Raw genomic sequence first — 27,829 nt, 5'->3', positions numbered from 1 at the left:
AGAGCATGGTGGTCTTCTTGCCCACAGGTGTTTTGTCCTGCTCCTCAAACCAAGTTCTCCTCAGCACACTGGACTCTGTTTCCTTAAAGACAGGGTCACGCCTCCAGGCTTCCCCATAAGAGATTAGCGTTCCCCGAGCTGGCAGGCCTTTCTAGCTAGACAGCAGATGGCTAGGCTCCCAAACCTTGGACTAGCCCACGGATGGCACTGTCTACACACATGAGGCCGTAGGGACAAGAGCCAGGCACATCTTGCTCCATTCCCAGCCTCTTGCACATCATCCCCTCCCTGGTTCCATGATGGTGTCCAGAGGGGCTAAGAGCCTAGGAATGCCTCTTGAAAGGAAAGGGCATGGGAATTGTGGAATACTATACAGCAGTCAAAAATATCTAGCAAACACACTGACCGTGGATGGGTCTCACAGGCAGTGCCCGCCCCCCTTCACAATGGAAGCAGCCTCCCCTGTGACCGCACCTCAGTATGGGTCTTTAGGAAAGCCATGTTAATGCAATCCAGAGAGCGGGGGTGGGGGGTCCTGCTCCAGTAGGACCAGTACCCTCATGAGAGAGTCCCAAAGCACATGCTCACTTTCTGACCTCTTCCATAGCCATGTGCGCACGCAGAAGGAAGATGGGTGACTGCAAGTCAGGGGACATTTCCCTAGAATCAATGCCTCTGCACCTTCATTCTAGATTTCTACTCTCCCACACAGGGCATCAGCAAGTGTCTGCCATTAGGCCCTAGCCTGAAGTCACTATATATAGGTCCTAGGCTGGTCTAACAGAAGACCGTGATGCTGAGGTGCCTTTACCAAGAACGGGGAGAGAATAGCAATGGGGAGGGGGAAGCTTTTATTTCTGTTTAAAAAAATCCTTTTGCGTTTATTTATTTAATGTGTATGCATGTGGGAGTTGGCCTTTTCTTCCTGCTATGTAGGTCCTGGGAATCGAACTCAGGTCATCTGATTTGGAGGCAATCCCCTTTACCTGCTGAGCCATCTCACTGGCCCTAAGAGTTGTTTCTGATTAGAGGGCTCAACCTGTGGCTCCATTTCAGAGAAAACAGCACTGGTAATGTGTTCTCTCTCTCTCTCTCTCTCTCTCTCTCTCTCTCTCTCTCTCCTCTGTTCCCCTCCTCTCTTCCCACTCTCTCCCTGCTCACCCCATTCTCCACTCTGCTTCTCCCTTCTGCCAGACAACTACTGCTATCCTTGCTTGTACAAGCGGTCTTAGGAGATGACTCAGAAAACCAATGGGAGCAATTGTGGTATCCAGCCCCCTCCATCCATGACTGATCTAGTTCTGGCCAACGACATTTTGTGGGGCAATGCCAGAGGAGACAACTCATTCCTACAATTCTACTATGTTAAGTGGAACTGGATGTGAAGACAAAGTGCTGGAACTCAGCAGCCACCTTGGGGCCATGAGGACCTTAAGGAGACCCAAGTTGTTGCTGACTCTCTAGGCCGTTTGCTCACCTCGAAGCAGCCATTTCTAGACTCTTTGTTAGTGAGGTAACTAAGACTTCGCCCTTGAGACCAGTTTTAGCTCATTCCTCCTCCCCCCACTCCCACCCTCCGTGTGACTAACTAGCATGTCCCAGGCTGGCTTGTGTGGCCGAGACAGCATGGTCTTACTTTGGAGAATAATTGCAGACGAGATACACGGCGTTCTCCCAGATGTCTCCCCAGACGCTCATGCTCCGACAGGTGTGCACAGCACAGCCAATCTTGTTGGTGGTGGCCCAAACCATCTGAAATGACAGCACCATGTTGTAGCTCAGTGCCCCCCGGGGCAACCCGCCTGGGAGTCTGTAGGTCTTTTTTTTAAAAAACGAGCTATATGCACACAACTGTGAAAAGCCTCAGCAGCGTAAAACTGTCACAGACGTTTCCAGAGCCTACCCCAAGTCTCTCCTCCGTGTGGGACCCGACCAGTGTGCTCTGAGACAAAGGCCTCGTGTGCTCACATTTTCAAACACAGTCCCCGGGGCTGGGGCATGGGCTGAGTAGAATTCAGCTCCACATTACCTGTGTGTAGTGGGTGCACATGGCTCCTGAGCAGCGCTCGGGGCACCATGGGTTGCACTCGTGGGGGTACGGGTAGGTGTAATCCTTCACCTCGTCATACCACGACTGCACGTGGAACCCAGGAGAGCGGTACCTGTACGGACAGAAGTGGCAGTGGGTCACAGATCAGGCCAGGCTCCCAGTGTCATGCCAGCACCTGCCTGAAACACCCCATTTTGGGTGGCCTCCAAGCCTCCGAGAGCGTGCATGCGTGCATGTGTATGTAGGAGACGTTGACTTCTGTCGCCTAAATTATGTATCCATTTTCACGCACAACAGGAGAAATACAAGCAACTCAAGAAGCCAAGGCCACCTTGATTCAAGATGTGAATGCTCGCAGGATTGGGGAGGGTGGCAGGCCTGTCATCTCAGCCATTCCGGAAGGTTAACGCAGGGGGATGTCAAGTTCAAAGCCAGCCTGGGCTGCAGAGTGAATTCACTAGACAACTGTGTGAGAACTTGACTCAAGACAAAAAGTGAAAAGAGGGGTGGGTGAGGCTGGGCAGTGATATTTACACGTAGGGGGCGCCCCATACAGACACACACAACCACACACACACCACATACACACACACACACATACACACACACACACAACCACACACACACCACATACACACACACACCACATACACACACACACACACAACAGAGGAGAGAGAAGGAGTGAGGGTGACAGAGAATCAATCAGGGCCAAGAGAGGGAGAGAAAGAGTGAGAGAGGGCAAGAGAGAGACAGAGAGAGACAGAGACACAGAGACAGAGAGACACAGAGAGAATCAATCAGTGCCAAGAGAGAAAGAGAGAGGAGAGAGACTCAATCGGGTCAAGGACAAGTAGAAGGACTTTGCAAGAAGACAGAGGGATGAAGGACAGACATATATTACAGACATTAAGTGGATGAGGAGTGACACACAGCTCTGACACTGTGGTAGGACCATTGATCTGCAGCCATTGCCCCAGGATAGCCTTGAACTCACAATTCCCTTGCCTCCCCATCCTGAGTGCTGGGGTCCCAGGTTCGAGCCACTATGCACTCACTGTCCTATTTTGTTTCAGTCAGGAAGAAAAACAAGAACTTGTCAGTGCACCCACGGCAAGAGTAAACGGGGCGGTTTGTAGAGAATGTTTCAGGCTAAGCGACCCTTCGTGACAGCATTGTGGCCAGCCAGGCAGTTTGAGGTCTTGTAACAATTACCAGCTGGGACCAGCACCAACAACTGTGGTCAGCAAGTCCTGGGACATAGCCTCCCACCCTGGTCAGCCCCTCAGAGGCATGTGCCATCAGGAGCTGGGGCAGAAAGGGGCCTGCCTGTCACTCCTAGGATACTGTACACATACCAGCATGCCTTAGGGGAGAATCCTACCCATCAAAGTGGGGACAGTCTAAGCCTCTGACCTGATCCCTGTCCCAGCACCCCCGGAGGGTGACCAGAGGACTTCAGAATAGAACCAAGCACCAAACCAAAGCCACAGGGACAGAAAGGCTGCACGTGGGTCTGTTAAGACATCTTCACACAAGGAATGCTATGCTTGCTACACGCCACTATGCTAGAAGGAAGGGGACCAATAGAAGGAAAAGGGGAGCCAGCAGGGGCCAGGGTAGGGTGCAGTCTAGGCTGTAGCTGGAATTTTGTAAAACCTGGTGCTTAGCCAAGCAGTAGGCTTGAAATGAGGAGCTATGCCTGTCAAGGCTGCAGATTGCCCCATTAGGTGGTTTGTCTGTCTGTTTGTTTGTTTGTCTGTTGTGCTGGGTATAGAACCCAGAGCCTCCCATCTATCAGGCATGTACCCTACCACCTAACACCTTGATGACACACAAGAATGACGAGCCCTCTGGGGCCACAGCCAGCTCACCCTTAAACATGAGAATGCTGCAGCCCCAGGTCAGGTGCCGCCGCTCTTACCTGCCCCAGTGCACAGCCAGGTTCTGCCCGATGGACACGAGAAGGCTGGCGGGCCCATGCTCCCACAGGCACCTCTGTGCCCACGCGGCTGCCGACCTCTCCAGCTCCTCATCCCAGGTCTGTAGGGGAGAGAGACAGCAGCAGACCGTCAGGAGGACGAAGCAGAAAGCCCAGCCCCAGGACTGTCAGAGCGCAGACTGTAACTCTCACCTGTGAGGAGCCCCGGTGAGGGCACAACTGGGTGGTTGAGGGATTGTCAAATGACAGCAGTCAGACACCCAGAGGCCACGTGAGAGCCTGGTCACTCACAGGCTGCGCTTACAGGCCAAGAGTACCCACAGCCCCAGGGCGAGCCTTGGATACACCCAAGTCTCTCCCCCGCCCTCCTGCATCATTCCTGGATAGTGCTCTCTTATTTCATTTTATAGAATAGAGAGCCGAGGCTTTGAGACGCCAGGCCAGAGGCCCAGAGTCTCATACCCAGATAGTCTAGAACCAGCTCTGGAAAATCTACTGAGGTAGAGGTTCTAGGCCAGGGGCAAGGAGTGGCCCTGTGGTGTGTATCAGTTTTATCCTTCCCCCAACCCTCATCTCAATTCTGGAAAGCTAAGGGGGACATTTCCATGCTGGAACTCAGGGACAATGGCCATTTCACCTGACTACCCCAAACAGCTTGTAGCAAGAACTCAGGAGAACTGGCCTCTCTGGCAAAGGCCAGGCATGACAAAGCAGCTTAAAAGAGGGGACCACCCAGGTACCTACCCAAGAACTCTGCCATGAGATTTTATATTATGGTTATGCTAACCATCCCCCTAAAAGAGAAGCACATACCCACTCCACAGGCTGAGGTCTTAGAAAGGTGCACACGTTTCCAGAGGGAAAAGATACAGGCTTATACCGTGCTCCCCCAAAGCAGCCTTACTTGGGCCCGCATAGCTGGCCACTCATTCTAGACCCTTGAGACCATGAAGGACCCATTAGTCCAGTCTGGAAGAGGGTTGTACTGGCTGGTTTTGTGTATCAACTTGGCACAAGCTGGAGTTATCACAGAGAAAGTAGCCTCTCCCTTGAGGAAATGCCTCCATGAGATCTAGCATTTTCTCAATTAGTGATCAAGGGTGGGGCAGCCCTCGGTGGGTGGTGCCATCCCTGGGCTGGTGGTCTTGAGCTCTATAAGAAAGCAAGCTGAGGGGTTGGGGGTTTAGCTCAGTGGTAGAGCGCTTGCCTAGGAAGCGCAAGGCCCTGGGTTCGGTCCCCAGCTCCGAAAAAAAGAACCAAAAAAAAAAAAAGAAAAAAGAAAAAAGAAAGCAAGCTGAGCAAGCCAGGGGAAGCAAGCCAGTAAGTAACATCCCTCCATGGCCTCTGCATCAGCTCCTGCTTCCTGACCTGCTTGAGTTCCAGTCCTGACTTCGTTTGGTGATGAACAGCAGTGTGGAAGTGTAAGCTGAATAAACCCTTTCCTCCCCAACTTGCTTCTGGTCATGAGGTTTGTGTAGGAATAGAAACCCTGATTAAGACAAAAGTCAATGGCTGCTTGGGGGAGGAGGTAGCCCTGTGACCTGGGGGACAGAGACAGAAACAGGACTGGACAGGGAGAGAAGCCAGGCCTTGGCTTCACTGAGGGAGAGAGAAAAGAGAGACTAGAAGAGAGCGAAGGGGTGAGGTGGGCGCCTGCGGGCAAGGTGCTTGCATTTTAGTTGGAAGAGGGCTGTAGCTGAGTCTTCAGTGTTCATCGCAGTTGGCAGATGCTTGCCTGGCATGCACACAACCCTGGGCTGCATACACTGGGCCCAGTGGAGGACGGACAACTGTAGTCCTAGCACTTGGGAGATGGAGCAGAAGAACAGAAGTTCGAGGCCATCGTTGACTGCATATCGAGTTTGAAGCCAGCCTCAGCTGCCAGAAAGGGGGCCAGGCACATCAGTAACCCCAACACTTACGAGGTTGGATGCAGATGGGTGAGAAGTTGAGTCAATCCCAGCTACATAGTGAGTTTGGGGATGGCCAGGACCTCTCAAAAAAATCCTAAGATCACTATACCCGCCCTTGGCCCGCCATCACCCTGGTGAGATGCTCACCATGTACTCCATGTTGGAGGCAGGGGGATACACCTGACCTCGCAGCTTGTTGTGCAGCATGAGGATTTCCTGACGGTCTGACATGGGGATGGCCCTGCGCACGCGTGAGTGTGGCTCTGTGTGCTGGTACTTGCTGAGCAGCCTCTCCAGGCTCATGGTGTTGGGAAGGAAAAAGGCCTGTACTCCGCAGACCAGCAGAGCCAGCCCCACCGGGACCATATTGTTCAGAAGACAGCTCATGGCTCCACGCCTGCAGCCACGACTAAGGGGACAGGGCACTCCTGAAGTAGGGCTGGGCACTGGAAGGTTCTGGAAGGAAAAGAGGAAGTAGGACACAGCAAATTAGAACCAGGTCAGGCATGCCCAATGCCACCTCATCAGAACAGGGAGGGCTCCGTCCCAGTAGCCAAAGTTGCCCCCTGGTCTTTGCTCACACAGATATGCCAGGAATGTGAGTATCAGGTGGGCTTGGGAGTGCCGGGGGCAAGGTGGACAGAGGTAGGGAGGGGATGGAAGAGAGTTCTAGAGAGCTACTTGCTGACCCAGGAGACAGAGCAGAGCCAGAATTTCTCTATGACCCAGAAGTATGATCCTATAGTTCCCATTCTATAAATGGGACAGCTCAGGTTAAGGTATCTGACCAACAGGAGCTGAGGAGAGAGGGGTGTTCTTAGGGTTCCAGCAGTGTTCACTGTCTGTTTCACAGCACTCTCTGGAAGGGCTTCCATTTTGACTTGAGAATACCAACACACCCGATTCAAGGACAGGGACACCCCAAAGCCAGACAGTCCAGTCCGGCTCTGAGGTTCTTGCATGCTATTCTGCCTTCTGGGCAGGATGCTCGGAGGCAGGTCAAGCGGTGATTCTGTCTGTAGATGAGGACTCACTAATGAAGCCTCTGGGAGGCTCAGCCAGGTCACGCCCCTGGAAACCCTCCAGGGTCCCAACCAAGCCCAAAGGCACGACATAGAGAGGCGGGCCCAGCTGCTCTCTAGTTTGCCAGAATCAAACCATGCCCTGCCCCAAGGAACGAGGCCTCAGCGGGCAGAGCCCGGGAGACCGTGGAATGCCCGAGGTGTGCAATGGCCCCAGCTAGAAAGCGCACCAAGAATGCAGACCATCCAGAGTGCCTGAGCTCTCTCGGGTCAGTCACACCGCCATCTGTGCACATCCCAAGCTGCAGAGTCAGGTCAAAGTGACACGCCAACACATGTCACTGCCTCTCCACCCTGGGATCGTGGCCATGCCCCATCTGGGTTTCTCCGTGCTTGGCTAGCATGAAAGGCAGGAGCCAGAGCATTAACGGTCATGTGACCTTACTACGACCAACCAGATGAAAACCCAGGCCTAACTAAAACAGAATCCGAGTGCAGTTGGGAAGAGAAACGATGAATCCATTGGTGGCGGGAAATGGGGTAGAGAATCATACAGCAGGTATGGAGACAATAAATATGTCATGGCGATAAATTATAAAAACTGGTAGGAGACGGTGTTAATGATACTGCATGTATGTTTACTATGTAGGGCTAGGGACACAGCTCAGCAGTGGGCCACCGGCCGCCTTCCTTTCCCAGAGCTGGAAAAACATAGACAGAGACAACACACACATACAAACACACACAGAGTCATACACACACATAGATACACACACATACACAAGTACACATATACACACATACACACATGCACACATACAACATGCACACAGATATACACACACAGATATATGTATACACAAACATTCAGACATATATGCACACAGAGACACAAATATACACATATACACACATATACACATAAACACACATACTTTTATACACACCTATGTACAGATCCAGTACACGTCATACTATGAATAAATAAATTTTAAGCTATCATGACCCAGATACAAGCAGAGGGACACTATGGGAAGACACAGGGAGATGATGCCACCGGCAAGCCTGGGGAGACCTCCAGAGGAGCCAGCCTCACCCACAGCTCCATCTCTGGCTCCTGGTCTCTGGCACTGTGGCTGCCGTGTGAAATGTGGGGCCAGACCACAGCACAGCAACTCCCCACCAGGCAATACAGGAGTGAGGAGAGGGTGGGGGGTGGGAATCTAGGTGTTCCCGGGCTGTAGCATGTTGAGGCACAAGAGGGAGGGAGAAAGACTGGAGTCTATGGCACCCAGTGCTTGCTGTCAAAGGAACAAGCCACAAGCTGGGGCATGGCTCACAGGGACATGTCCAGAACCCCAGCTCATGGAGACCATTCACCATCCCCTATCCGAACTGCTGTATCAAAACTAGAGTCAGGGCCAGATGTGCTACCCCTTCCCTATATTCCAAGGCTGAGACCAGAAGATCACAAGGCCAAGGCCAGCCTGGAAAATATGGTAAATGAAAGATCAGCTTACACAACTTGACAAGATCTTGTGACAAAATAAAAGAAAAATTAGGGGACTGAAGGATGCCTCATTTGCTGCTCTTGCCGAGGACTCGGGTTAGATTCCAGAGTCTATACAGTGACTTACATTTCTATCTGTAACTCCAGCTCAGGGGATCTGATGCCCTCTTCTGACCTCCATGGTCACCAGGCGTGCACATGGTGCACAGACATATACAAAGGCAATAACGCTCATGTACATAAATTTTCGGGTTTCGAAAATTTTAATAACCATCCCAAAGGGCTGGGATGCGTGGACCAAGCTCGCTCGCTCAGTACAGTGCCTGCGTGTCTGCCTTTCCTTTAAATGGTGTGTGATATGCACTTGCCATGGAGTGCACTCGGGGTCAGAGGACAACTTGTCCGAGTCAGTGTGGGTCCCAGGGATCAAATGTAGGTCATCTGGCTTGGTGGCAACTCCCTTCACCCACTCACTAAGTCATCTCACTGCCCCAAGGACCTTTTGTGAAGGAGCAGTACACGCTGTTCTGGTTGCCTATGTTTTAGCAATGGCTGAGCTGATCCTGACAGAGAGTCAGTCTGGGGGGGGGGGGCGGCTTTCTAGAAGGAGCCCTACCCTTTTCTAGTCTCCATTACCCAGAAGTATGATCCCATGGTTCCCCATTCTATAGATGGGACAGCTAGAGTTAAGGTAGCTGCCCAACATTGGACAACTAGCGACAGGAAATGGCTCGAGAGGGTGTTCTTAGGGCTAGAGGGTGTTCACCCTGTGGCTTCCATTTTGACGCCTTCCAACGCACCCGACTCAGGGACAGGGACAGTCAGGCAACCATTGTCTGACTCTGAGGTTCTGTCCTCCTATCCTGCTTCCCAGGAAGGATGCTGGGAAGCTGGTCAAGCAGTGACTCTGTAGATGAGGACCCCCTAATATGTCTCCAGGAAGACAAATGGATACTTAACCAGGACACACCCCTCTTCGGAAAACGCATGCGCAGTTTCTCCCTGTGCTGTGTCCTTGACACTCTTGTGTGGGCTGCCCTCTCCAGCTACAGCCTGTGCTCACAGTAGGGGCCTGGGTGCCCGCTTCCCCAATCTCTGGAATGAAGTCCACACTTCCTGGGCTCTTCTCTTCCACCTGATTCTGCTTGGCCTTGCCAAATTCTATACCCTTTTTCTTTTCCGTGTATGGTATGCATGTGCAAATATGCATGTCCCCACGGTGCGCATGCATGTGGAAGCCAGATGTCTTCCTCAATCACTCTGCACCTTATATACTGAGGGAGAGTTTCTCGCCATTTCATCTAGCCTAGGTAGCCAGCTTACCCCAGCGATCTTGGCTCTGTCTCCTGTGTGCCTGAATTACAGACGGCCACCACAAGCACTCGGGTTTCACAAAGGTTCTAGTGATCTGAAACCTGGCTCTGACACTTGTGCAGGAATCTGTTTACACCCTGAGTCATCCCTCTGACCCTCAACATGCTTTCTAGAGAAGCCTCCCCCTACCAACCTCCTGACCCTCCATCACTCAACCAACTTGGACTATCCCCATGGGGGCTGCAGGGCCACACAGCCGAGAGGAGCTCTGAAAGGTTTCCTTCTCTTTTGCTGGAGTGACAAAACAGAATCCAAGTGTCAGGAGCCACCTAGGAAGGGCTAAGGCTAGCAGATGGCCTTCCTGGAGGTGGCTCAGTTTGGTTTTTGCATGGCCTAAGATGAGGGGGTTCTGAGAGGCAAGGCCCAAGAGTTCACCCCAGGATTGCTTCTTGTGCTGATATGTCTTTCCTGTCACTATTACGTAGCCTCGAGATTCCTGAGCTTCAGCCCACCCTGTTGAGCAGACCCCTGCAGATCAACATGAAGATGAAGTTTCATGAATTAATGATTTTATAGAATTCCTGACTTGATTCAAATAATCTTAGGAAGAAAAAAAGTTAAGAAATGGTTTGAGTTGCTTTGCTAGAAAGATGTAATAAAGTTAGAATCAAGAATAGAATGTGCCCACTCCTCAGAATAGTAAGTAAAGTCTACATAATAGAAATACAATGAGCTTTCATAATCACACTAAAAAGAGAAATGGGCTTGGGACAAATTTGTGTTCAAGAAAAAACATTCTTGTCTAAGGATAAAGCCATAGGTGTGAACTATGGTAGGGCAAGGCCACCTGACACTGTTGCTTTGAACTCCTAACAAGCTTAGAGAATGAAACACTGCTTCAAACTTAACTATCAACATCTGTCTGGAGCTCCCTGTTTGTAACATTTTATCTATGAGGTAATTTTCTAAAGAACTTTTGTCTAAAATGGTATAAAAAGGCCAGGGAAAAGAAAGTTGTTAGTTTGGGGACTCTTCCCATCTATCCATCCATCCATCCATCCATCCATCCATCCATCCATCCACTCACCAAATGTATATGTCTAATGTCTGTCTATGTGTAGGTGAGAAGGCTGGCCAAAATGCGTGTCTGAGTGTGTGTGTGTGTGTGTGTGTGTGTGTGTGTGCATGTGTGTGTGTGTGTGTGTGTGTGTGTGTGTGTGTGTGTATGTACCTGTGTGAATGAGTTTCATTTTTTCCCTTTTCTTTCCTCTCTGGTTCAAAAAGAGTTAATGAGCTTAGCCACCGAGGGGCTCCTGGCTCGCCAGAGAAGGGAGAGCTGGTAATAAATCTAAATCCTTTACCTAATCCCCTAGTGCTATACAGTAAGAGTTAATTATCAGAAACCAGAGGCATTTAGCCTTAGAATAACAAAGACTTTAAGAAAGGTAAATATTACCATTGCTGCCTCCCAGACCTGGAAACCCTCTAGATGCCGGAAGGTCACCGGCTCACCAGCACCCAGGAGACGCCAGCCAGCTAAAGCATGCAGTTCCCACAAGGACAAGCCAAGAGGGGCTACAGGAAGCGTGGACAATGCTCTTGAATCCCAGGGTCAATGGTGAGACTCAGATTTTGCAATCAACTCTGCTGGAGTTGCCTACATTGCTAGGGCTGTGGCATGCACTGAGACATGATTGTGGACAGAAGAGTCTGTAGCCCCATTTTACAGCACACAAAACTGAGTCTTGTACACGTTAACAGGCTTGGGGGTCTGGGCAGTCAGTCGGAGGGTGAGCTTTTTGAAGACTAGAGGGCTCAACAGTTTCCATCACTTTAGCCTTCCAGCGACCCTCCCAGCGCCGGATGGTACTCGATGCCATTTAGAGGTCTAGAAGCAGACTTGTTGAAAAGCTAGCAAAGTTTCTGGTCCAGAAATAAGGACGCAACAGAGAAGACTGCTGCATCATGTAGCCCAGCTGCTCTGTGTTGGGGGAAGCCTGCCAAAAAGATGTCAGGGCTAAGACACCAGCTGCTGGCCCGGCCTCCGCACACGCTGTTCCTGCGGCCCAGCCCCTGACTCCAGAGTGCCCGCTGCCAAACCTGCCAGTGAACCTCTGCTCACCATGGACTCCCCTTCCTGGAAAGCCTTATGGGAATTAATCACTCTGCAGAGCTGTCAGCCCACTCACCCCTGAGTCCCAGAGTCCGTCTGACACATCTCTGTTCGATAAATATTTATGGAATGAGCGAGGAGGGGCAAGCCTCCTCCATTCTGTATCGGCAGAGCCATATAAGGGCTGTGGTCCATGGGGGCCTCTCTGATGGCTGCATCCCAGGCTTCCAGGGAAACGGAACCTGGGTCTGACCCCTCGACATTGCCCCTTGACATCTGAGTAGCCTCAGACAAATGCATTCAGCCTCTCTGCATGTGGGGCAGGGGGTGCTCTAAGCCCCACAGTTTTGAGGGAGGGAGGTAATAAGTTGGTCCCAAGGGAAAACGCACTTCAACAGGATTTCACAGACTGGAACTGGGGCTTGGGACTCAGCTCGTTGGTGGAGTGTCTAGCATGCACAAAGCCCTCCCTTCTACGCCCAGCACTTTGAGATGCACTTGGGAGGTGGAAGCAGGAGGATCAGAAGTTCAGAGCTATCCTCAGCTACATAGTGAACTTGAGGCTAGCCTGAGCTACCTGAGACCCAATCTCAAACAAACGAGCAAAAGATAGGAGCTGGGACCAAGGGCAAGGAACTGATAGGACAGTCCTTCCTGCAGCTCTTAGTTCAAAGCCTGTTAAGCATCTGGAACTTGAGTGAAAGGAGCCCCAGGACACTTGACTCAGTGGCCTTTTAGCCTGGGCCTCTTGGCTTTCTGGGGAAAGAGGACCCTAAGATGTCAGGCGGGAAGGTCCATGCTAGCCCTCTGACTGGGAACCACCCAGACAACTGTGCCTGGAGATGAAGATCATCTTCCTTGGGGGCTCCCTTTCCTCTGTGTCACAGACCTGTCTGTCTGGGAGCTGCCCCCAGCACTGGGTCTGGTCATTATGCTCCTCGCCTGCTCTCGGCTCACAATGGGCTTCCTTATATGTTGGAACCTGGACGATCGACACCCAAGCGTACAGCCCGTTCTCTATTGCTCACCCTTTCCCCTGGCATGCACGTCCCACTGTGGCCAATTCCAAGCCACCAACCCATGTGAAGCCACCAAAGACAGTGTCTGTAGGAAAAACCACTGCAATTGCCCCCTGGCCGTCAGCCACCTCAAGGCACAGACAGAGTGAGAAGCAGTTTGAAAGCACTTACACAGCCTTAGGACTCGGCTGCCTTTTGTTAAAACGTGACTTCCTTTCTTCAAGTTTACATGATTAAGCCTCCTCAGAGATTCTGCTTCCCGGTTTGGGACCTATTAGAAAATTGAGCTATCATCCTGGCATACCAAAGCTAATGAGTCCATTTCCCCAGTGATGACTTGGCCAAGGTGTGAGAAGTGGGGATGGCCCAGCAGTGTCCTGGTCCCTTCATTCCTGGAATCTCATGTGTCATCAGCTGCACAATAGATGAGTTCACTCGTGTTATTAGACCCATTTCACAGATGAGGAAATAGAGGACAATAAACGAAGAGAGTAAACAGCCTGGTCACTGTCACAGAGAAGGCCTGAGGGGCAGGGACAATTTACTCCTTACGCTCCAGTCTCCCATCTGTCCACTTTAGCCAGGCAGCAACTCTGTTCCACTGCCCCATATCAATGAGATGCCACAGCTCAGAGGCCTGCTCACTGGACAACCACTGACCCCCACACAGCCAAGGGCTTTCCCAGCTCTCTCCGCCTCAAATCTAACAAGGGAGAGCTAAAGTAAGCTGAGTAAGAAGCCAAGGACAGATCAGAGTCATACCCACAAACCACCCAGAAATCCTGGGAATGAAGTGTGGCTGGGAGGAGGGACATCCCCCACCCCACCCCCAAGTAGATCTCAGTGATCCAGGCTGGGCAGAGAACGTCCCGTTACAGACACCCGGGTGAGCAGCAGACAGCAGGCGGTGGCGTCTCCCCTCCTAGCTGGATCCTGTCTGCTTTTTGACAGGAGCAGGGTCAGACTCAAGGGAGGTGAGAGGCTGGCTCTGTCCCTGCTGGCCACCCCACCACTTAAGCTCCCCACACCTAGGTGCTGGCCAGCAGTGCCCTCTGCCTTACAGGATCATGTGTCCTCTCTGCCTCCAGCAAGAGACACGGTCCTTAGAACCTCATGGAACAATTTCAGATGCTTAACAAAATATAAGAACTCTTTGGTGTTAGCCTGGTGCTTTACCATTAAGTAATATCTTCTTTTCACTTTTTATTTTGAACCGGGGTCTCACTAAGATGCCTGGGCTGTCCTTGAACTTGGGATCTTCCCATTCCAGTCTTTCCAGGAGACGGGGATCAAAGGCCTAAAATACTAAGCTGGGCAGAAATAATACTCAGTCAACAAACATTCAAACCACTTCGTGCTAAAACCAAACATGTTCCATGCAAGTCAAGGAAAAAAAAAAAAAAGAGGCCAAATGAAGTGCCTGGATAAGAAATTAATGTTTTCTTAGAAATAACCCATGCGCAACTCCTAGGCCTGACTTTGTTCTGCTGATTTGGGGAGGTTTCCATGGCAACAATTCACATCAAACTCTGGATAAGGAAGTGACTGGTATTGCCGTCATAAGCAGTGTAGGAACATGTCAGAGTCAGGCCTGGGTTCAAATCCCATCCTCTAAGGAAAGGTACAGGCTACCCACAGGGTCATTACGTACGTCTCCACAACTCCTTCAGGGACATGACAGGGTGGGGCCAGAACAGGTGTAAGGACCACCGGGTTCGTTGCCTATCTGGCCAGTACCTCGTTCCCTCTTCCTTCTGAATGAATTTGGAATCCCAGTTGACCTTCGCTCTGAGAAACGGGGGCAACCGGAACTAGCTGCACAGCCCCAGTACACTGCCCATAGGAAGGCTCAGTATGCCAGGGCTGGGAACTGGATGTGGAGTCTCCTCTGTAGGGCTCCACAGAGAAGAAAGTCCTGAGATCCTACCCATGAAGGGAGTCAACACTGGTGCTGGGAGCTAGGCTCGAAAAGGCTCCTGTACAAGCAGAGCCATGACCCCTGTGGTCGGGAAGGATGAAGGACGAGAGTGTGGAGGGGATCCCATCTGCGTGAAGTCAAGTTATAGGCAGCCAGGGCCAGGTAGCCAGGGGGTTTGAAGGCAACTATAAGGAGCCCTGCTTTCCGTCCAGCGCAGAGTGGATCTTCTGCAGGAAGTAAGTGCTGGGCGAGGTCTGGTTTAACTTTTAAAGTCTGCCCATGGGCAGCAGGCCGGCAGAATCTCACCTTTGCGTGTGGCCCAAAGCCAGCCAGACTCCGAGGATTAAACACACACAGTTCCTTCATGAGAGGTTTAAACCTGGCCTGCACCTTTAGAGGTCTGGAAACGGTTACCCTGAGGGTGGGGCGTCAGGAGGGCCTGAGGGACCTCTCTGTAGGCTGTCTGGGCTCGGTAGCCTCAGCTGGGAGGAGATTTACCTGACAGCGGGTGAGTGATGCTCTCTCCTCTCTTAGACGTTGAGCTTCAGTGAAAACTAGGTTTATTTTAAGTTGGAAATGTCTCAGACTGTTTGAAAGATGAATTACAAGAGGCATGAATGACTGCTCCGGAACCTCACAGCACCCAGGAATCACACCCATTCAAGGTTAGCCTCTAGAGAGTCTCTAAGCTTAGACTGGCTCCAACAGCCCTGCAAAGTCGACAAAAAGGAAAGAATCCAGATAAGGGCCAGCCGGGGAGCGTGGAACCCAGACAGGGCCGGGTTCATCCCCAAGCTGGCAGGGCACTTTGTCCCACACTGCCAAGGCCCTGATGAAAATATCTCTTGGTGCTAGCCAGGCTGCCAAGGTCCTGGAAATAAATAGTGTGTTCAGCCATGGAGGAGGACAGCTAGGGTGTGTGTGTGTAGCTGTGTGTGTGTGAGAGAGAGGGGGGCGGTAGGGAGCTATGTGTGTATGAGAGAGAGAAAGTAGGGGGGAGCTGTGTGTGTTTGTGTTTGTGTGTGTGTGTGCGTGCATGTGTATGTGTGTTTGTGTGTGTGTGTGTGCGTGCATGTGTATGTGTATGTGTGTGTGTGTGTATGAGAGAGAGAGAGAGAGAGAGTATTTGGGGGGAGCTGTGTGTGTGTGTGCGTGTGTGTGTGTGTGTGTGTGAGAGAGAGGTGGAGAGAGATGTAGGATGTGTGTGTGTCTATGTATCAGTATATAGTGTGCATATATGTGTGTGTCTGTGTGTGTGATGTATGATATATATGTGTGTCTGTGTGTGTCTGTGTATCAGTGTGTATGTGATGTGTGTATATATGTGTGTGTGTGATGTATGATATGTATGTGTGTCTGTGTGTGTGATTGTATGTCAGTGTACATGTGGTGTGTGTATGTATGTGTGTCTATGTGTGTGTGATATATGATATGTATGTGTGTGTATGTGTGTAGTGTGTATGTGGTGTGTGTATGTCTGTGTGTCTGTGTATGCGTACATGAGTCTCTGTGTGTCCCTGGGTCTCTTTGTGTGTCTCTGTGTGTGTGCCTCTGTGTGTCTCTGTGTGTGTCAGTGTGTATATCTCTGTTTGTGTGTGTGAGTCTCTCTGTGTGCCTGAGTCTGTGTGTGTCCGTGTGTCTATGTGTGTATCTATGTGTCCGTGTCTCTGTGTGTCTCTGTGTATCCCTGAGTCTCTTTGTGTGTCTGTTTGTGTGTGTGTGTGTCTGTTTGTGTGTGTATGTTTGTATAAGTCTCTGTGTGTGCCTGATTCTCTTTGTGTCTTTGTGTGTGTCTCTGTGTATGTGTGTCTGTATCTCTGTGTGTGTGTGATTCTCTGTGTGTGCCTGAGTCTCTTTGGGTATGTGTGTGTGTGTGTGTGTGTGTGTGTGTGTTTCTGTCTGTGTCTGTGTGTATCTGTCTCTGTGTGTGTATCTATGTCTGTCTGTCTGTCTCTCTCTCTCTGTCTCTCTCCCTCTCTCTGTCCATGCTCTTCCGGAGTCATATAGTTTATTTATTTATTTACATTTTTAAAATGGTTTCTCACTGGCCTGAGACTTGCAGATTCAGCTAGGCTTGCAGGACAACAAGCCACAGTGCTGGAACCACAGACGCATGCCACCACACCCAGCATCTTGACGTGGGCTCTAGGGATTGGTCTTGGCTCACTGGGCTTGTACAACAAGCACTCTGTCACCTGAGCTGTCTCCACAGCCCTACAACTGGAGCGGCTCATGGTTGGTGCAGGGCTGGCTTCAGAGCAGGTGAGTAGATGCACCAGTAAGGTCCCTGGTACTCAGAGGCACTACACGTGCTCCAGAAGGATCCCTAGATCTTTGTGACACTCACCAGGGTCCCAGAGTATCTGGAACCAGCCCTGTGCAGAGTGCCACCAGGTGCAGCGTGCCTCCTAAGAAAGGTTTTGGTTTTGGCTTATGGGTTGCTCCTACACCAGTGCTCCCACATGTCGTACAGCTAAGGGGAACCCTGGCCCCAAACACCCTGCTCCTTGGCTCCGGGTTACAGGGATAGTTCAGCCACCAAGCTCCTCCAGAGGCAGGAGGATTGACGGATTCGAGGCCAGCCTTGGCTACAGAGCAATACCTATTTAGAAGAGGAGAACAGGTTGGCAGCTGCACTTCCTGGTTCAGATGGCGCCTGGTCACTTGTGTTTCTGTTGAAGCCACAGGGGTTGCTGCTAGTCTGGGGACCACACCTAGAGTATCCCTGCTCTAAAGGGCCTGCCTGCCATCTCCTCACTCCACACCTTAGGTTTGGTTGTAGTTTTTATTTGCTTGGGGCAGGATCTCGCTTAGCCCAAGTGAGCCTTGACCTCATCGTGTGATTGAAGATGGCCTTGAATTCCCAATGCTCCTGCCTCGGTCTCTAGCACTGGGATTAGGAGCGTGTGCCACCATGCCCTGTTTATGAGGAGCTGGGAATGGAACCCAGGGCCCCATGCACAGGAGACAAATGCCCTTTCAGCTGAGCCACCTTCCCCTGCTTTAACTCAGTTTCTCCCAGACCTCAACACATCCAGAGCTTAGTCCTTACCTCCTGCCTCTACCAGCACGGACGTCATATTTCATACAGAAGGGATTGCTTTGACTATTTCAAGACATTTATATTTTCAAGTCATTTTATTCCTGCCCCTCATGAAGACTCTGATAGCGTGCTATGAAGAGCCATTGGAAGTAAAATCAGAGCAAACGTAAGTGGTCAGAGGTCAGAGGTCAGTCACAGAGGGCTTGCTCTGTGTTGGCAAAGGAAGTCAGGACCTGCCTGGTGTGAGGCTCCAGTGACTAAACAGGGTTTACTACCCTGAAAGTGCAAGGCTCTAGAAAACCCCATAAGTAGTATTCAGATCCCCAGGGTCCCCCAGGGTCCCCTCACTCTGACAACACAAGAAGCAAACGCCTCCATCTCCTTCAGGGCCTGCTCCTGGATAGCAGTTGCTTAGTGGTGCAAACCATGACAGCGAGATAGACCTCGCCACCCTGGGCTGACCCTTCACCCTGGCCATTCCCACTCCAGGCCTGTGGAGCCATGTGGAGCTCTGCCTGGTGCAGTCCTCAGCTCCCTCAGTCACTTTTCCTTCTTTTTTCTTTTTTAAGCTGAAACACGGTCTCTTTGGTCTGGTGTCCTGGGCCCAGTCCATGAAGGGTCAGAAGTCACCAACTTGGTGCTAGCTCCCAGTCCTTGAGAGCAAGTGAGATCCTTTCTGCCGAAAGGATCTGGGGACGGGGCTAGCTCTGGGATCTCTGATCTACAAACAAAATGGAGGCACGGTTGCCTTTTGTTCTGGGATGTTGTCATGCAGCCTCAAACATGACATGTTCCAGAACCTGGATTGAAAATGTGGGCTTTCATAGTTTGTGAGAATTTTTTTTTCATGACGGGCCAAAAGTTGCAAAATCACTCATTAGTCAACCCCTCCCCCCACACACCCCGATTTTGTGGCTTTTTCCTAAGCTGACACAGCACTGGAGGCCAGGCAAACCTCCTTCTGGCTGGATCATCATGTCCTCATGGCCTGGCAAAAGTGGGGGAGGGCTGCCCGAAAGTACCACATATGCAAGCTGGGGGTCGGAGACAGAGCAGGGCTCCCCCAAGGCAATGTCTCAGACATGATTCTCAGTGGGTTTCTCTGACTCAGGACAAGACGTCAGCCGTGCCACAAAACTCCAGGCAATAGTGTCTGTCTGTCCCCACCACGAAAGAGCTCCCTGCCAGCTGGGTAAGAGCAGCCTGGCTGATTCGACCTCACAGCCTCCTTGCCGTTCTACATCCAATGACTGTGTGACCTGCTATCCCCCCTGTACTCAAACGTACAGAGCCACACACACACACAATTGGGGCAGGATCTCACATAGCCCAAGCCTGGACCTCATCTCACAGTTAAGGATGACCTTGAATTCCTGATCCTCCTGCCTCCGTCTTTAGCACTAGGATTGGGGGTTGGGGGGTGTTCCGTACTGTAACGCACTGGGTAGTACAATTAATCCCTGGCTGGTTCATTGTCCCAAATGGCAAATGTGACTGTCACAGCAGAGTGTGTCACAAGGCTTGTCTCATGACGTAAGGGTGCTCTTAGCATCTCCAGGTGCCCGGTCCCAGGTTGGGGTTGGCGGGATGTAGGGCAAGATGTCTGTAGGAGTATGCAAAGGAAAAATGTGTTCTACAGAGAGTGGGGGTACGCACCTCAGAGGTACAGCGCCTGCCTAGAACCCCCAGTGACGAGCTGGGGCGTGGCTCGGTAGTGGCAGTGCACTGGCCTTGCACACACAATGCCTTGTTTCATCCCCAGCACAAAAAATGAGGCAGACATGGTGGTGGTAGTACAACTATAATCCAAGAAATTATAAGACGCGGAGGCCAGCGTGGGCTACAGCGTGAGTTCCAGGCCAGCCAGGGCAACACAGTGAGACCCTGTCTCAAGACAAGAAAGAAAAGCCCATAATAAAACTACCCCTTTGCAGGGGCTGGGGATTTAGCTCAGTGGTAGAGCGCTTGCCTAGCAAGCACAAGGCCCTGGGTTTGGTCCCCAGCTCTGAAAAAAAGAAAAAAGAAAAAAACCCGCCCCTTTGCATACGCAAACAAACAAACACTAAAAGCATGTGTGTTGGTGCATGGCTTTAATCTCAGAACTCTGGGAAGCAGAGGCAGGCGATCTGAGTTCGAGACCAGGCTAGTCTACAGAGCAAGTTCCAGGCCAGCCAAGGCTACACAGGGAGACCTTGTCTCAAAACAAAAAGCAAACAAACAAAAAAAAAAAACAGTAAAAATATTCCGATATGGGATACCAAATGCATGGACCTTGCGAAAGCCCAGGTACAAAGACCCCATGCTGCAGGACTCCATCTGTGAGAAATGTTCAGAGTCACCTGAGATCTGAGGGGAGCAGCGGCAAGTGCTGGGCTCGAAGGGTCATAGCTGCTCACACAGGATGACCTCGAGCGTTCTGGAACTAGATGGTTGCGTTGGCCATACAACACTGCCGATAGACGCAATGGCCCTCAACGGCGCACTTTACAGTGCTGATGTTAGGAGGGTTGAGGAGATGTCTCGGCAAGCAGTTATGGAAGAGCATTTGCTGTTCTTGCAGAGGACCTAAGTTCGGTTCCCAGGGCCTCCATGGAGTGATTCACAACCACCTGTAACTCCAGTTCCCAGGCAGGATCTGACACCTGTCCTTCCTCCTTGGGCAGCAGAATTCCATGTACAGACCCACAGACAGACGAACACAGACCCATAAAATAACTAACTAAATATTTTTTTAAAGTAGTACATTTTGGGGCAGTGGGATGACTCCGTGGGTAGAGGCGCTTGCCGCCAAACCTGAGAACCTGAATCCAGTCACTTCCTTAGAGCCACAACGGTAGAAGGAAAGACAGACTCCGTGAGGTGTCCTCTGACTTCTACACACACACCCTGACATGTGCATGCCCACACACGTGCACTCGAATACCCACACACATAAACGCGTGCATTCATGCCTGCGCACGCATGCACTCATGCACGCACTCGATAAATAGTGACTTTTAAATTTAAAAATACATTTTATGTGTACTGTGTTTTCTACTTTTTCAAGGAAAGACAAAACAGAACAATATGACTAAATGCCCTGGACTTAGGACCCCCCTCAAGTGGCTGCCCTTGTCTGTTCTGTTACTTGTAGGGTATTCTGTTGGGGATACCATGAGGTGCCCCTTGTCCCCTAGCTAGAAGGACATCTCTATGAAATGAAATGACAGCGTCTGCTCCCATCCTGAAGAGCCATCAAACTATCAACCCCCTTTGACTGACGTTGGCTCTGCACATCTGGAACTCATCAAAGGCAGTGAGTTAAGAAAAAAAAATTTTTTTTAAAGATTCTAGCTCCCAGAGTAGCAGACACAGAGGCACCTCCCCTACTCACAAATTATACTGGTGACGGAGAAGAGCCTCAAGCCAGCTCCCTCAAGGCCAAGGTCAGCACCAGGGTCCTGCCTGCAGACACTCCAGTGTAGTTCATGCAAGAAGGATGCCATGTGGGGGTTTGGAAGGGGCCTCATGATCCTCTTCCTCCATCCCGGGTCCTCCCTCTGCAGATCAACCCCGCCCCTCTGCGGCACACACAGCTGCCAGGCTCTGGTAGCCTCGCTGACCCAGGTCACCTGGCAAAGGCTTTCAGTATACCAATGAACCGAGTCCTGGTGAAGAACCCTGTCAGTACAGCCCCTTCTTGCCCTACACCACCCCCACCCCCACCCCACCCAGAGCCAGGCACCTGGAGGTGCTAAGAGCATCCTTACGTCACGACAAGCCTTGTGACACACTCTGCTGTGACGGTCACATTGGTCATCTGGTGCGGCACCTTCCTCTGAACCTACAGTGGGGCCCAGCCAGGGGCCCAGCTGTTTCGTGTCCTGCACATATGTGCACTTTGAGCATCAGTGCGTGGAGCATGCTGGCTCACAGGGCAGTCGAGAGATTGCTAGGGGCAGCCCTGGACAGAGCTGGCTATAAGATGTTCCAGAGAAGTGTCAGGTACCAACCTTACTGTCACTGTCACTGCCGTTCTGTGTGAATCAATGCCTCCCTCCTCATTCCTCCTCTCTGGGAGCCTTGGCCAGATATTTGACCTGGACCCCTTAGATAAAACCCTTCCTGTGAAGGTCAGGTTGAAGGCAGAGGCAGCAGTGGACAGATAGCTATCTTTAAAAAGGCAGGACCTACAGGTTGTGGGAGTGAGAGTCCAGAACCAGGCCCACCTGGTAACATCACAAGCCATTCTCCACTTCCAGCCCAGATTCAGGGCTCTGAGCTAGTACTGACCCAGGTCCTCAGGCACAGCTCCTAGGGCAGGCAATATAGCCCACACATGCTATTCCTCCTGGGGACTGTGGCAGATGCAGGATGCCCGATGCACATTATACATCCCTCCGTCAGTTTGGGGCAGGCGGCCTGGTCCAGCCTTGTTTGCAGGGCTGTCTGACTCCAGACCTGATGTGTGGCGTGTGGGATCATCTGGAGAAGGCAGGCCTACCCTACTTCACCAGGGCAAGGAGCCCAGGGCTAAGAGTGGACATTTCCAACCCTCACTTGGCTCCAGGAGAGCCAGGCATCCAGACAGCCTCTCACACAGGCTTAGTCACCCTAGCAACTCACCTTTCCCTGGAAAGATGGCCAGTTCAAATTGCACTGCACCAACAGGCATCTGGCGCTGAGTCTGTATCCCAAAGGAACTGGCCTTGGTTTTCCTTGTCTGGGGCCAATACTCCCGACAGGAGGACTTATTCAAGATGCCCACTCTAGCGAAGGACCCGTAATATGTTCCCTAAACCAGTCTCTAGATAGTTGCCTGTAATCCTGACCCTCGGGAAATTGAGACAGAAGGATTCCTGGGAGTTAGAGGTTAGACTGTGCTATATCTGGGCACCTCCGTGTGAGGCAGAGGTGAGCTCCAGACCTGTCTCTGCTGCTACAGCTCACTTTACCTCTCTGACCCTATGCACTCCTCTCTGAAAAACCGGAAGGAGACCTCCTCACCAGAAGCCTGTTGCCTACAAAACTTAAAAGGGGCGTGGCTCTGTCATTTGGGACCAAAGGCACCTACCTACCCACTGTGATCGCCTAGACCCTACCCGCATGGGGTGAAACACCCCTCTAACGCAACCATGCCATCAGCAAGCCAGTTATCCACGCCCACTAACAACACACTACCGCCCCAAATGGTGGCAAATTGCACTGGGTGGGCAAAAGCGCGCGCGACTCGGTGAAGCGCGCTTCACTGCGTGCAGCCAGGCTGGGGATCCCACCTCAGACTCGGCTTCCTAACTGTGAGTCCGTCCGGGACAAAAGGCTTCGTTCGTAGCTGAACCTCAGTTTCTTCATCTGAAAAGAACTTTGCAAGTAGGGGCTAGGCAGAACGGCGGCACATAGCCCTGAAGCACCGCGTCTGCCTTACTCGGGGCAAGAGCGTCGAAAAAGGACAGAAAGAGGAGACAGCGCTGCTGAAGCAGTGGAGTGGCTAAGAGTTCGAGAACAACCGAGGCTACGCGATGAGGCCTGTTCTCCTACAGACAAAAGAGCAGCGGGACCAAGTCCCTCTCACCTGCGCGGAACTCTGGCCTCAACCTGGGCAGCGCTGGGCAAGCAAACTTCGGCTCTGGGACCCTGCGGATGCTGGCCGCTGCGAGTGGGTCCCGGACTTGCGCGCGGCCCCTAGTAGCCTCTTGGAGCATCCTGAGCCACGCCCCCAAGTCCACAGTCAGCGCTGATTGGGCTGCGAGGCGCCGGCACCGCCCCTCCCCGCCCTGCTGTTTTCGGGCGGGAGGAGGCTCTGAGGACCACGATGCGCAAGGAGCGCGCGGCCCCTAGCCGTGACCATAAAAGTAGTTTTCATTGAGTGCTTTCTGCGCGCAACGATCTGGGCACTCTCGGACAGGCCGTGGCACGCAGACCCCACCCGGTTCTACTACTCAAGTGAAGGACGGGACAACAGACCACCGGGCAGCGCGTGCTGATCCCGGGTGTGCGTATTTCTCCACCATGACCGGTTCCCAGACTAGGAGGATCTGGGGGTTCCCAGCAATCCAGGGAGGAGGCAATGTCCCACTTCTGTGGAGAGGTTATCCCGCCTCCTCAAGAACCCCAGGGCGAGGTTCCAGTAAGCTTAGTACCATATGCCCCAGGGCATTTGGTGCCTACCTGGAGCAAATATCCGGAGGTTAGAATCCAGGAAATTACTTTAGGTAAGGTTGACGCCCAAACACTGAAAGGTGGGTGAGGGAATGGGCCAGAAGAGACACCCCCAGAACACTCAGTCACATAAAGCAGGGCTGGAGGAGACCACCCATCTTAAAGATTTAAATATATGTAAATGTCTTCAGTTTTAACTCCCATTCTGCTCTCAGTTTTGGAAGCATCATCAACGGACTTGCACTCACTCGTCTAATACTCAACAAGCACCGGCTGCTACATGCTGAGCTGTCTTCCAAGTACCAGAGGAGTCAGTGGTGAAAAACAGGGCTCAGAGCAGCCCTCGTGTGACCCAGGACAAGGCCAGTGAGGGCGGCTCTGGACTCCATATGCTGTTCTCCGGTGCTGACAATCTGGCCTGACCACCTTCTAACGCTGCTTCTCCTGCCAACATCCCCATCAGCGAAGGGACTGACCAACAGGGATTCCTGCACGCATCTCTGAGTCACAGGTCTCCAAAGTGCATGTGCCCACTCTGCTGCCAATGCCCGGGAACATTTAAGTCTTGAATGCAGAACAGGATAAACTGGGTCTTAGTTCCATATCCACCCAGGAACGGGAATGGATGAGGAACAGGGTTCTTCTGGGACCCAACATTTGAGCAGGAGTGGCTTGACGGTAATAAGTCCCAGGCTCTGGGTGGCCCCACCACATTGCCCTACTGATGGCTTTTCACCTTGCAAAGCTCTTTGCTGGCATGGTGTGGCTCTTAGACACCCTTCCCCAACCAAAACATTCTACATGCCTGTCATAGTCAGGTCATATCGCCATGCCAAGTCTCTCCCCAGCTCCAGAACCACCAGCTCTCTCTCTCCTGCTCTTCCTCAGTTTCCTTTTTCCCTCCCCTCTGTGGCCTTCTCTTCTAATCTGCCCCATTTCTCCTTCACCAAAAATTGTTTCTGTGTGTCAGGAGCTATGCACGGGAACTTCAAGGGCAACTTCTTGACAGCTTCTCACAGACTGGTGGAAAGGGGGCTCTGTTTACAGATGGGTACACTGGGTACAGGCAGGGTCACCTGGTTGTCCATTGGTGAGACTGGGTCCCCAGCCCAGACAGCCTGTGCCGGACCCCCCTACTATGTCTAAATGCATCTCACCAAGATTGCTACCTTGAGACCAAATTACCCAGGGAAGATATGGTGGGGGTGGGGAGAGCAAGTTGGGACATGGTGAGATCCCCAGGATTGTAAAGAGGACCTGAGAGCTCCTTTCCTCGGGGCCCCTCCCTGCCCTCAAGAACACAGGGAAAGGGGGTTGGGGATTTAGCTCAGTGGTAGAGCGCTTGCCTAGGAAGCGCAAGGCCCTGGGGTCCCCAGCTGGGGGAAAAAAAAAAAAAAGAACACAGGGAAAGGCCACCTGTGAGCTGAGAAGCTGCCTTTGACAGCCTCACTGCCCAGGTTCCACTGTGTATAACCCAGTCACCTAAATGGACCAGGACAGCCTATCACCTCGGCCTCTAAGTCATGTGACAAGCAGATTAGATAATTTGTATTTACACAAGATGAATACATTGGATACTTTAGGACTATTTCTTGTTGATATAGCGGCGGGGGTGGGGGGTGGGGGGTACTTAGCACTGCTGTGTAACAAATCGTCCTGTATTATAGCTGCTTGGAGGGAGATTTTCCAGTTGTGTAATGGTCATTTGGTGCTAATGATATATGTGTATGTATTCATATTATTCATATAGACCTGTTTTGATACCCAGCATTATGACACACACACACAAACACACACACACACACACACACACACACACACACACACACACACACACACGCACGACATCTTTAACAGCCTATAATGTAGTAGATGAGAGAATCTGGAAAGATGTCGTTAGTTTCTTCCTTCAGGCCCCTCATTGGCTGCAGTTAGCTGTGGACTGGGGCTAGACACTGAGAGTAGTGTTTGATATTGACTGTGGGATGGGAGGGATCCCAGCGGGGTTGCTGGGCTGCAGTGGCTTCAGCCTATCCAGTGGACAGTGTCAGGTGGTCAGACACGTGGTGCCTAGCTGTCCCAAAAGCAAGCATCCTCGAGAGCCAGGTGCCTTGGGAGAGCCTTCAATGACCTAGTGTTGGAGCCATGCTTCACTCTGTTGCTAAAACCACAGAGGCTAATCAGCTCAAGGAGATGGGCACAGACCACAGCCCTACACAAGTGGAGTTGAAGGAATTTGCAGAGTTCTTAAAAAGAAGTCGGGTTGGTGATTTAGCTCAGTGGTAGAGCGCTTGCCTAGCAAGCGCAAGGATCTGGGTTCGGTCCTCAGCTCTGGGGGGAAAATGTAAACAAAATAACCAATTAAAAATTATATATATATATATTGTGTGTGTATATATATATATATATATATATATATATATATATATATAGGGCTGGAGAGATGGCTCAGCGGTTAAGAGCATCGACTGCTCTTCCAGAGGTCCTGAGTTCAATTCCCAGCAACCACATGGTGGCTCACAACCATCTGTAAAGAGATCCGATGCCCTCTTCTGGTGTATCTGAAGACAGCTACAGTGTACTTATATGTAATAAAATGAATAAATCTTTAAAAAATAAAATAAAATATAAAGTTGGCCATTCATGTAAACATTATTTAAAAGAAAAAGTCCACAGATGGCCTGATACCATACAACTGCTCCATTAAAAACAAGGTGTCGGTCTTAGGGGCTGAGCACCTAACCTAGTGCGGAGCATCTAACCTAGTGAGGAGCACCTAACCTAGTGAGGAGCACCTAACCTAGTGCGGAGCACCTAACCTAGTGAGGAGCACCTAACCTAGTGCGGAGCACTTAACCTAGTGAGGAGCACCTACCCTAGTGAGGAGCACCTAACCTAGTGAGGAGCACCTACCCTAGTGAGGAGCATCTACCCTAGTGAGGAGCACCTAACCTAGTGCAGAGCACCTACCCTAGTGAGGAGCACTTAACCTAGTGAGGAGCACCTACCCTAGTGAGGAGCACTTAACCTAGTGAGGAGCACCTAACCTAGTGCGGAGCACCTAACCTAGTGCGGAGCACCTACCCTAGTGAGGAGCATCTAACCTAGTGAGGAGCACCTAACCTAGTGCAGAGCACCTAACCTAGTGCGGAGCACCTACCCTAGTGAGGAGCACCTAACCTAGTGAGGAGCACCTACCCTAGTGAGGAGCACTTAACCTAGTGAGGAGCATCTAACCTAGTGCGGAGCACCTAACCTAGTGCGGAGCACCTAACCTAGTGAGGAGCACCTACCCTAGTGAGGAGCACCTAACCTAGTGAGGAGCACCTAACCTAGTGAGGAGCATCTAACCTAGTGAGGAGCACCTAACCTAGTGAGGAGCACCTAACCTAGTGAGGAGCACCATCTGTGTCATGACAGACTTGAGCCTCATTCTTCATGCACATGCTCCAGTTGTGTGCCTTGGCTTAAGTCACCTGACCTCTCTGAGGAGCACCCGGGAGCTCCCCGTCAACCTGAGCCAGTCAGAGTGAATTCAAAACTCCAGCAGCTCCCCCAGCCTTGAGAAAGTTGCCAGCCTTTGCGAGGCTAAGGGTCCTTCCAATGGTGACCATCACAGCCAATCCCCCATCCCCACCCTCAGTTTTTCAATCATTAAATGGTTAATGTGGAAACCACCTGAGCATAATGTCACATCAAGGATCAACATAGGTGCTGCCAGAGCCACGGGGCTCTTGGAAGTTCAGCTTTCATCAAATTTCTCAGACTTTTGCAATCTCAGGATGTAATTTCTTTACAAAGGAAAAGAGAAAACTTACAGCCTTTGTATTTGAATAATGGTAACGTG

At 51.4% G+C, this 27,829-nt stretch overlaps 1 protein-coding gene across 3 annotated transcripts in view; it reads right to left on the bottom strand.

Annotated features, from left to right (window-relative positions):
• The window catches only part of Crispld2 (cysteine-rich secretory protein LCCL domain containing 2), a 58,258-nt gene extending 34,777 nt beyond the window's left edge, over window positions 1-23,481 (bottom strand). Inside the window, exons 1-5 of one of the 3 annotated variants that reach the window (XM_087593847.1) lie at window positions 23,396-23,481; window positions 6,053-6,361; window positions 3,975-4,093; window positions 2,030-2,162; window positions 1,637-1,752 (exon numbers count right to left, since the gene is read on the bottom strand). In XM_087593847.1, coding sequence (XP_087449973.1) covers window positions 1,637-1,752; window positions 2,030-2,162; window positions 3,975-4,093; window positions 6,053-6,292 — 608 coding nt within the window. In that variant the 5' untranslated portion in view covers window positions 6,293-6,361; window positions 23,396-23,481. Of the gene's footprint in view, window positions 1-1,636; window positions 1,753-2,029; window positions 2,163-3,974; window positions 4,094-6,052; window positions 6,362-21,217; window positions 21,458-23,395 lie in introns of those variants that run through there. The other 2 variants (XM_087593848.1, NM_138518.2) reach the window with 2 other exon arrangements.
• Window positions 23,482-27,829: the final 4,348 nt, after the last annotated feature.

This window comes from Rattus norvegicus, chromosome 19 (genome assembly GCF_021556685.1).
Source record: "Rattus norvegicus strain SHRSP/BbbUtx chromosome 19, alternate assembly SHRSP_T2T, whole genome shotgun sequence".
Lineage (NCBI taxonomy): Eukaryota > Metazoa > Chordata > Mammalia > Rodentia > Muridae > Rattus > Rattus norvegicus.
Note: the sequence above shows the minus strand (reverse complement) of the source record. Positions and strands in the feature narration are given on the sequence as shown.